The 11445-nt window shown below is 36.4% G+C and overlaps 2 protein-coding genes across 2 annotated transcripts; one reads left to right on the top strand and one right to left on the bottom strand.

The window, feature by feature from the left end:
* Positions 1-705: 705 nt before the first annotated feature.
* On the top strand, positions 706-3789 carry LOC113286535 (putative receptor-like protein kinase At4g00960). The gene is made up of 7 exons (XM_026535128.1): positions 706-1714; positions 1870-2010; positions 2105-2235; positions 2312-2519; positions 2611-2848; positions 2979-3126; positions 3242-3789. Exons 1-7 carry the CDS (start codon positions 844-846, stop codon positions 3521-3523), a joined length of 2019 nt encoding a protein of 672 aa, XP_026390913.1. The 5' UTR covers positions 706-843; the 3' UTR covers positions 3524-3789.
* A 2143-nt stretch (positions 3790-5932) lies between these two features.
* LOC113286517 lies at positions 5933-8507 on the bottom strand. The gene is made up of 5 exons (XM_026535112.1): positions 8112-8507; positions 7887-8014; positions 7678-7790; positions 6979-7164; positions 5933-6333 (listed from the first exon to the last, which is right to left on the bottom strand). The coding sequence occupies exons 1-5, from the start codon at positions 8462-8464 to the stop codon at positions 6304-6306; spliced, it is 810 nt and encodes a 269-aa protein (XP_026390897.1). The 5' UTR covers positions 8465-8507; the 3' UTR covers positions 5933-6303.
* Positions 8508-11445: the final 2938 nt, after the last annotated feature.

The raw sequence follows: 11445 nt of genomic DNA, 5'->3' as shown, positions 1-11445 counted from the left end.
CCCCGTAACATTTATTTAAATTTAAGTCAACTTCTGCAATGCTGAACATCATGCATTTTTAAGGGCAATGATTCGAGATAGACAGGTGTACGTAGGGTTTGAGACTTTGAGCGGTTGGGGAAAAAAATAAAATGCCTTTCCACATTTTTATCAAAGTTTTAATGTACAGTGAATTCGCACTTATAATGCGTGCAAAATCGATCCTTTTTACGGTCACCGTTCATGGAATTTGAATGTCAAAGACTCAAAGTAGGCGTCACTGAAACCAACTCACATGCGGCCGCATTCCAATAACCAGCAATTTGCAAGCTGCAACATAAAGTATGTGTGAAACGACAAGATACACGGAGATCTACGATTCTGCAAAAGTAAGAAAAGATAAAGACCGTTTTAACTTTTGACTTTTAAATGGTCATTTTCAGAGTCCAAAAAGTCAAATATCCGAGGTATTCGTAAACCGGAAAACGGCCGGAGAATATTGAACAGAAAAGTGAAAACACCCCCTATTTGTTTGTGTCAAATTCAACGCCATTTGGTGTTGGCATTAGTTGTAAACATAGAAATAATGTCAGATGTTTTGTCTGCGAGTATTCTTATTTAAATATTATAAGGCGACAACTTGCACAAAGCCGCCAAGCAAGGCCACCCCACTCAACCTATAAACAAAATGATAACCACAAAGAAAAATGAAATCATTCTCAACAACCAACCCCCAATTCACTCAAACAATGTTGAGGAAATTTCAATATTTCTATTCAAACATCACAGCAGAGTATCTATTCATATTCATATACTGATCATTCAAGTTTTTTTTTTAGTTCTCATCACTCAAAAAAATAAGCAATGGGTTTCACAAATGAACTCATTGTCTTCGTTTTGATGTTCATAATAGCAGCACAGGCTCAGGAACCTACTCCGAATTATTTAGCTTGGAAGTTCTGTATAGATGGTAATTATACCGCAAACAGTACATACCAAACCAATCTCAATCTCTTACTCTCTTCTCTCTCAACTACATTCACAAACAACAACACAGTCCCCCGGTACGGCTACCGTAACATCACAACCGGAAAAGGCACAGATACTGTCTACGGATCCTTACACTGTCGAGAGGATGTAACACCAGATGAGTGTTCCGATTGTATTCAGCTTGCAACGGATGAAGTGGTGGCGGATACTGGGTGTCCAAATTCAAAAGGAGCTATTATGTTTTACAATGGATGTGTTCTGAGGTATTCAGAGAAGTATTTCTTCTCAATGCTGAATGAAACACCGTATATTGAACTTCTAAGTTCAGATACTATCACAGACCCAACTCCATTTTTGGACACAGTATCTGGTTTGCTGGATGATTTAGTGATTAAAGCTGTGAACAATACTTCTAATAGTCCTTCTTTATTCGCAACTGGTTTGACCAATTACACAAGTTCTGATGAAGTCTATGGTATGGTTCAGTGCACACCAGATCTGACACCAAGTGTCTGCAATACATGCCTTAGATCAGCTCTTGCGCGTTTATCCAGTTGTTGTTTTGATACACAAGGGGCTAGAGTTCTTTATCCAAGTTGTACTTTTAGATTTGAGATTTATACATTTTATGGCGACTATATGTATACGAATAATACAACTTCACCCTCACCTCCACTTCTATTACCTCCAACTCCATTAGCATTACCTTCTCCAACTCTGCAATCTCCATCAAATTCAACAAACTGTGAGTACTACTTTGACATAATTTAATCTTTTAGCTAGGCGACTTGAGCGCTTTATTAGCTAGGCGCCCCCTACATGCCCCATGTGCCTTGGGCCTCGCCTTTCACAACATTGGTTTGCCTCATAGTGTTGACTAATTGGTTCGGATTTGTGTAGCAAATGGAAAAGATTCGTCGGTAGTACTGGCTGTTAGTATTGCAGTTCCTTTGGGAATTGCAGTACTACTATGTATATCCTCCATTGCTGTTTGGTGGTTTTGTTTCCATAGGAAAAAGAAGATAAATAACAATTATTCCGGTAAGTAGCACACTAGATGATTAACAGTCTCTTTCTCTTTTTCGCTCATTTACCGTCTTGCTGATCAAATTTTTGTTATTTTTGTGGAGTTCAGCCCCAGATATGGATCAAGATACTCAAAGTGCACAATCACTATTATTCAACTTCAGTATTATAAGTGCTGCAACAAATAACTTTGCCGAGGCTTATAAGCTTGGGGAAGGCGGATTTGGCCCAGTTTATAAGGTACATTTATTGAAACATTTCACTTCTAATATGAACATTCTTTTATGTTGGTTCTTAAAAAATTTGGTTTCTTCAGGGTACATTGTCTGATGGACAAGAAATAGCTGTGAAAAGACTTGCTAAAAGTTCCGGTCAAGGGGACCGAGAGTTCAAAAATGAAGTTATATTACTAGCTAAACTTCAGCACAGGAATCTTGTCAGACTGTTGGGTTTTTGTTTACATGGAGAAGAGAAACTACTCATTTATGAGTTAATGAATGCAAGTCTCGATCAGCTCATCTTCGGTATGTATACATTGTTTGAGTGATATGATATGTAAACTACTTGCAATAGCACAAAAAAATAGCTTAAGTTGATGTTTTTACTGGTATGTAGATCCTGTGAAACGGACGTCTTTGGATTGGGAAAGACGATACAAGATTATTGGAGGAATTGCTCGAGGTCTTCTATATCTTCATGAGGATTCTCGAGTTAGGATTATTCACCGAGATCTCAAAACTGACAATATTTTATTAGCTGATGACATGACTCCAAAAATTTCAGATTTTGGCATGGCTAGACTTTTTCTATTAGACCAAACTCAAGCTAATACAATGAGGATTGTTGGAACATAGTACGTATACAAAATAAACTACTTCAAATCATATACAGATTCAAACAATGTTAAGCAAAGATTGGTAATGAATTGACACAATGTTGACACTGAGTTGTGGAATTCTTATTTGGTGAATTTGATATTTCAGCGGATATATGGCTCCCGAATATGCATTGCACGGACAATTCTCTGTGAAATCGGACGTTTTCAGTTTTGGTGTCTTAGTTCTGGAGATTATTAGTGGAAAAAAGAACACTGCATTCTACAAAGGAGGTGCTCAAGATCTTCTGACTTACGTGAGTTTCCATGTCTTGCTTTTATTTTACTCAAATTGTTATTTTTCTACAACTGTTAGATTCAAATTTGTGAGAACTTTTCATTGTATATTAAACGAGAAATGTATCACTGCAGGCATGGCAATATTGGCAAAAAGGACTGGTCATGGAACTATTAGATTCAAGTTTGATGGAGAATTGTTCAAGAAGTGAAATAATGAGATGTGTGCACATTTCACTATTGTGTGTCCAAGACAATGTTGCTGATAGACCTACCATGGCCTCGATAATTCTAATGCTTGATAGCAACTCCGTGACTCTCCCATTACCTAAACGGCCTTCATACTTTGTGTCAGATCTTGCAGTGGAAGATGCATGTAGCCTTGAGGTATCCGTTACTGATATAGATCCTCGCTAACATTAGATGAACACCAACTCTTCCTTGTGTGTATGTTTGATAAATCAATCTGTTATCAATTATACTCCTCTGTAAGATATCCCAGATTATTTTGGGATTAAGGTGTAAACATATAAACCAATTTTTAATTAGTGGCACCTGTTAATTGGTTTAAAAAGGTATAGTAGGCACATTTCTAGATAAATAAACAAAAAAAGATTTTTCACTTCAACTGCTACCCAGAGATCAAGGGTTTAATTTAATGTAACAGTGCATTAGATCTGCAATGTCGTTACGCTTTTTTTCTAAGATACCGGTAGGAGTAACCTGTTATGACCGTTGAAAAGGTTTTTACATTGACTTGATCACATGTCTCATGAGTGTTATGGCTTGATAAAGAAGAACAATTCAATCTTATGAGATCCAACCTCCCTAATGTTATCAAAAACTCCAACCAAGATAGCGCAAACTGCAACATTATTTCTAGCTCAACAATTTGAAATTCTGCAACTCAATTCAGTTTCCACCAACATTTCAATTTGTAATACCGTCTTCATTATTTTGTTTTATTTTTGACACTACCGTTTTCATTATTCTTGAATTCTAAACTAGAAAGAGTAGACGTCGAAGCATAGTGATCAATTGGATTACAGGACCGTCTTTAGTCTCTTTATAATAGTATATTTCGAAATCGTTAAATTCTAGCTATCACAATGGATTCATTTATTAGAGAATAAATTAGGTATGACAAACAGATTGAACAATACAATGAAGAACCTCAAAGTAAAGGGAAAACGAATATGTTGTTTAACTGCATTTTCATTGTGTGAGCAGCATCCAACAAGCCTACATGGAGTAATTAACTTTCTTATCTGGATAATCAGGTATAAACTGGTTAGCTTTCTTGGGATAGGTCTTCCACGAATTATATGCAAACTCGTTCTCGGTCATATCCGAAAACTGGTTTAATCCGCAAGTGGAGGAACGGCCGCTTTTGTTCCACCAGTTGCAAAAAAGAGCGGTCTCCTTAAAAATACCAAACGTAGACTTAAAAGCTATTTCATCTTCCACATCAAAATGGTGATCGAAATATGAGAGCCACTTCAAAAACAGATCATGGAGCTTAGCCTCAGAATTCACAATATCATCGGTTACCTCTAAATCTTCACGTAGTTTTTTAACTTTTAGTTCCCGGAGCTTAGCCTCAGCCTCAGAATTTTCGTTCACCTTTAAAGCTGCAAGATCAGGAAGTTCCTCTCCAAATTTGGAAGGACGTTTCAGATTAGAAGCACGAACAGGAGGTTTTTGGCTGATTAGGCCACGCAGCATTCTCCTCTGACGATGGCATATCACGCCATGTTATTACACCAGTCGCAGGAAGACATCTGGGTGTAAACTCACTAGGTCTAAGAGCAGATATAAGAGGAAAGGAGGAAGAAGTCGCCATTAAGAACAGAAAACAGAAGAAGATTTCACAGGAATCTATGAGAGATTTTGATGAACTTTTTTTGAGTTTTTCTAGGATCGTCTTTCTCAAAAATAAAAATAAATAAAATTGAAGCCCTTATTCAGAGCCGCTCTTTTAAGTTTGTGATCATAAACTTAAACTTGCTCTGCGGGACAACATCCCAAGTCCGAATAGGCACCCAAATTTGATTGACGTCCCAAGATACAACCCAAATTTGTGTGCACCACATCTCCAAGACAATGTCGCTGATAGACCTACCATGGCCTCAATAATTCTAATGCTTGGTAGAAACTACGTGACTCTTCCATTACCAACACGGCCTGCATATTTTGTGTCAGATCTTGTAGTGGAAGATGCGCGTAGTCTTGAGGTATCAACTGCGGAAATAGATCCCCGCTAACATTAGATAAACACCAACTCTTGCTTATATACTATATGTCTGAATCTGTTATTAATTACTCATCCACAAGGTATATCACATTCTGATCCAGGGGTTTAATTTAACGGAGCATCAATATCCTTAATTATTTCTTATAAGACCCCAAATTAAATGAATCGAGAACCCAATTTTCCTAACTAATATAATACATTTTCCAGGAAAAATGATAAGATACTTGATTAAAATCCCCACAAGATTCACAATTTGAAATTCTAAATTCAGTTTCCACCAACATTTTGATTTACAATACCCTCTTCATTATTCTCGAAAAAACTTAATTCAGCTTCTACCAACATTTTGATTTACAATACGCTCTTCATTTTTCTCCAAATTCTGAATCTACAGAACAAGTAAATGTCGAAGTGTGGTGATCAATATCAATTGCATTACAAGACCGTCTTTAGCCCCTTTATAGTATATTATGAAATCGTTACGTTTAAGCTATCACAATGGATTCATTTATTACCACAATTTAGGTATGTATGACAAACAAATTTGAACAATACATAGAAGAACCTCAAAGTACAGGGAAAACGAAAATGTTGTTGAACTACATTATCATTGTGTGAGCTGACAATAATAGGATGATATCTTCCCATCCCAGTTTTATAAATTTTTTTGAAATTATGGATGAATATCTAAAAGTTATTGATTAGAAGAAGTTGTGCCCTAAGCCTTTTTCTCTAAAACCCACGACGCTACCCAATTGGGCAAAAAACTTGCAGAGGTGTTTACAGAAGAGATAAAGTTATCATACAAGGAGAAAACTGGTATTAGTTGTAGCTGTTGAATGTTTATATTGAAGATAAAAGAAACTTCAATATTACAGTTCCAGGATCACATTAGATAATAACAGCCGAAATGATGGGTAAATACGTTTCAGAATGCATCAGATCACCACCTCCTTACTAATGATGTGAGTAACTGCAGCAACAAACAAAAATGTATCTCGGTTTTTAAGATTCAAACCATTGTTACACATGTTTAATTACCGAAGAAGTAACTGGCAAGGTGTATAAACTTGAGTTCAAAATCTTATGTTTAACAGCTTAACAACATTAATGGAAGTAGATCCCCCTGGCTCTTTCTGGATAACTGTATTTATGAACAAAATTTAAATAAAACCGAAATCAACTGAATTAAGCCGAGTCGAGGGTTTGACTGGCACAGGGTCAGCCCCATACTACGTCCTCGGATAAGAGAGAAAGAAAGATCAGTTTCTATACAGGTCACTAGGACAGAGTCTTCGGTGACTGTTAACATTATGTCACCTCTCTCTTTATTTGTTTGGAGTACTCTCAAATGAGAAACATTTCCATGTTATTTCAATTTTAATGCCTTAGATGTGTAAAAACAGGACAACATCCTAATAGGTCTGACTTATTCATATATATTTTTGCTGCTTCCAACCATCAACGCAATCTGAGAATCTAGTGAACATGGTACTAATCATAGACAGAACTGAAGAACTTCTAGGCTGCAATTTCCCTAGCGAAATATAATACTTTGTTCAAAACTTCCATACACTACAGAAAAAATTGATTGGTTAACTAGTAACCATTGCTTTACCTCAAAGAGTTCAAATGCACTCCCGCTCCTGTACGTATCATCTTTCTTCTTCTTATCGTTGGGGAGGACTTTTAGTAATAGTGCTCTCCACCCGATCAGAAAAACTGCAGTGCTTGCCATGGTAACTAGCATAAAGCTCACTTTTGGAATATGGCCTGCTGATGTACTCCTAATAACAATCCCTAACTGCCCAATACAAATGATAAATGTCAAGACTAAAGACGCCAGTTGTAGACAAGGTAATCATGAATGTACAAAAAGAATACAGCATAGTAATGCAAGAGACTTGATTCATCATGTATAATGGTCTGTTTGTATACACCGACATACACATTATGCCAACTACTTATCAAGACGTCAGTTTTCAACCAGGTGATGGTGAATGTTCAAAAAGAACACAACGTGAAATGCAAGAGACTTAATTCATGTGTACTGGTCTGTTCTTATAAATCGACATACACGTTATATCAACTTCTTAATCAATACAGGATAAAACACTTTATTTTAGTTTTCACTATCAGGTTTTGCAAGAAATTATCCTGAAAAAAATCCGGGTCAAGGCGTCAAGCTACAATGTCAGTAAATTAGACAATTGAACTCATAGTGAATGTCATCAAACCAGATGGATTGTAGTTGGATCTTTCATGACTATGGTATGGCTACGCTACACAAACAAATCAAAGTCGAAGCGAAACTAACCGGAATTCCCATGGCCCATGATTTGGTAGCTGCAGTAAGTGCTTTTGAGAAACCATTCACTCCTCTTCCATCCTCCCCATAACCTCCAAGGAAATAAGCACTTAAAAACCATCCTGAAAGAGGGAAAAAAAAACAATTCCAGAAAATTAAAAAAACAAGGAAAAACAAAATTGAGAAATTGAAACAACAAGGATAACAATAGTCTGTACCAGCAATGAAAGGGTCAGCTGTGCGGAGAGTCTCAATGTCAAAAACAGGAAACCCATGGCTGAATCTTCCAATAGCAGAGAACAAAAGCAGCGCTAATACATCCCCACCAGAAAGAAGAGCAATACGGCTGTTAGATTTCAACAAATGGGTGGTTAAATTTCATATTGAAAACCCAGAATTTAAAACTAAATTAGAAAAGGAAGCAAATTTATGATAAAAATTACCCCCATTTGTTGATTTGCAAAGATGAACTAGGTTTATCAAACTGAATAACTCCTTCTAAAGGAACACTTTCTTCACCTACACGAACAGTTTCATTGAAAGGAGGAGGAGGAGGAGGAGAGGGAGAAGGGTTTAGAGGTTGTTTTGTAGTTGCAGAAGAAGAAGGTGAATCACTCTTTGCTTCTGCATTTGCTACTATAAGATTAAAGGGTTTGTTTGAGTGAGTTTTAGATGTGAATTTGTGTTTTCTAGAGAAGAGGGGTGGGTTTGGTTTGGGGAATTGAGGATGAGAAGAGATTGTGTATCTTCTGGTTGATAGACTTCCTCCATTCGGTGCTTGTGATAGGAGCAACATGATGTTTTCTACCTCTTTAAGTTCTTGTTTGCCGAACCAATGCTTTTCTCTTTGTTTATTTCATTCATTGTTTCACGGTCCACAAATTAGTGTCAGAGTTGGTCATTTTTGTTGACCTACAGGAGTCATTGACAGCACTTGCTTCCTTGAAGCCAATGTTTATTTGTTTCGAAGGATATTGTATTCAGAGTCGTCCATTTCAATTTGGTATGTTTTACATGAGGGTATGTTTTATCCAAACAGTCATCCATTACAACTTGGTTAATGCAAGACTATGTGATCCCATACCAAGATTGAAAGGTTTCCTAAGTGGCTATGGCCCGCAGCAAGGTTTGCCTGCCCGTCCGCAGCTTGATTACCTTCCCTGTAGATGTGTGTAATGATGCATTGCGGGAGTTGGCTTATGATTAGCTTGGTTTCCGAGATCATATCCGAAATGTACCAAGGCGGCTCAGCATCTGAAGATAGGAACGATTACATTTATCGTCAAAAGCAACCAATCCCGGAAAACGTAGCACATATAGCTCTCAGTCTTTAACAAGAATTCTCTTGGGCACAAACGAACCTCCCTCTCGTGCTACTTGGAACGCCAGCTTCTATCAACCCTGGAAATGTAACACGGGCCTCCACAACAATCCTGGTAGGATGGACAAAATCTAATTTGGGTGGGCTCAAGATCAACACATATGGGGCAGCGAGAGCACATCCCGCATTAGCCGGAGCAGGCTTCATATGCAGAGATTCATCTGCCAACACCCTGATAGCGGTAGCCAATGTTTTTTTTGAAACGCACTTGAGCCCATTTTTGCATGATTTATAAAGAGGATACTACTATTAGCGTGGGTAATAACAATTAAGTGGTCTGACAGTCAGGATCTGTTAACATTTATTTGCATTGTATGAAATGGTACCATCCCCGAATAATATTGGTATCCCTCTTTATAAATCGTGCATTTTGTGCAGTTTTTCTAGCATGCTTGGATTACAAAAGCAGAAAGGCTTCAGTATTTTTAAAAGTAAAAATCAATCCCGGAAAAAATCTAAAATTAAAAAGATTTTCATTCACAAAAATTCAAAATTTTCACTTCAAATACGTTTTTTATTTGTAAAGGTCAAAAATTAACATTTTAAGATGCATCCAAACAATATAGCAGTTTGACTTAATATTGATAATTGCATAGAGAAGGATGAAATCCTCTGTCATTAAGTTAACCAATCAATTGATAATGTCAAAGTTAATGACACAGACTGATAGTATTATGCAGTGATGCAGGATAAGCCAATCGGTAGTGTAGGATAACAAGTTTGTTACAGATTTTATTGCGCTCGTGTGTCTAACACACTTCTGTGTCTGAGTGTTTATTTTGTACTCGTCTGTTTCACACACTTCATGTTTAGTTTGTTACTGTCGGTTACTAATGTATATATAAACACTAATATTGTCTGTCATTCTTTTGTAATGAAATTTATTTTATTTGTCTAATAAAGAACGCCATTAACCTCTTTCAAGGTTATTATGGTATTAGACTCAGAATTAGTAAAATTCTGAGGGTTTTCTCGATCTTCATCTCTTCCGCTGAAGAATTTACCTTCCTTTTCATCATTTTAGTTTGTTGTGATCTTCTTCAACAATCGTGTTGGTGGTGGTTCTTAAAAATTTCTTGATCTCATTTCAGGTTATTGATCATCTTCTTGTTATAGATCTCTTTGTCTGTTTAAGATCTGGTTTTATTTTTTTCTTCACTACATACCTCAGCAATTTCATCTTTTTTCTTTTCATTCTTGTTTGTGATTCAATCATGATTTTAGATGTAACTATGGATCTAGTTCGTATGTCAACTTTACCTCTCAATATTATAGCTAATATTATTCCTCTCAAACTTAAGGATGATAATTTTCTTACCTCATTTCGAAAATTTCAAGTTCTCAAATATGTTGATGTTTCGTATCCTTGTCCACCTCAATATGCAACTAGGAATGCTGAGAATAATGATAACATAAGTCCTCTGTACACAACCTGGCTAGCAGAAGATTCTGCCTTAATTTTGTGAATTAAATCCACTATTTCCGATTCTTGGGTATGTTATGTTGTTGGTGCTGATACTTCAGATGGTTTATGAAATGCAATTAATGCAAGATTTTCTCAAACCTCTACTACTCATGTTGTTCAGTTGCGTATCAAGCTATAAAACTTGAATATGAGTGGATATGTTTCTTCTTTTCTTGTCGAAGTCAAGAAACTACAAAATCAGCTTGCTACAGCTGGTTGTCTTGTATATGATAATGAATTAGTTGTAAGTATTCTATCTAGCTTGTCATCTAATTATTCTCATTTTTCCACATCCATTCACATAAGATCTTCACCAGTTAATGCACAAGAACTACAAAATTTGTTGCTTAGTGAGGAGTTAGTAATCTCAGTTACTAGATTTGCTAATGAAGCAAAAATATTTGTTGTTCACACCTCAAAATCCTCTAGTGGTGGTTACTCAAGAGGTAATACTAAAGGAGGAAACTTTGTCCATATCCAAATCCGACAACCTTTTAAAGAAATGCTTGAGGTAGAGGTTCTGGTGCTACTGAAAATCCACCATGTCAGATCTATCAACTAGAAGGTCATATTGTTATGACTTGCAATCATAGACTAATTTTTTTATTATCAAGGGAGACAACCTCCATCCAATCTCAGTGTTAATTTGGTTGCAGCTAATATCTTTGATGATGGATGGTATGTTGATATTGGAGTAAATCAACACATTACTTATGGTCATACTTCACTCACTTATTCCACCCCATATGAAGGTTCTGAAGAGATAACTTCAGTTAATGGTGAAGATTTGAATATCACACATCTAGGTACATCTAGTAAATATGCTAATGATAATTCATTCTTTCTTAAAAAAATCTAACTTGTTCCAAATGGCTGTCACAATTTACTTCTGTATATAAATTCACATCTGACAATAATTATGAGATAACCT

This window comes from Papaver somniferum, chromosome 1, assembly GCF_003573695.1.
Source record: "Papaver somniferum cultivar HN1 chromosome 1, ASM357369v1, whole genome shotgun sequence".
In the NCBI taxonomy this organism is placed as follows: Eukaryota; Viridiplantae; Streptophyta; class Magnoliopsida; order Ranunculales; family Papaveraceae; genus Papaver; species Papaver somniferum.
The sequence above is the reverse complement of the archived record's forward strand: the minus strand, read 5'-3'. Positions and strand labels throughout refer to the sequence as shown.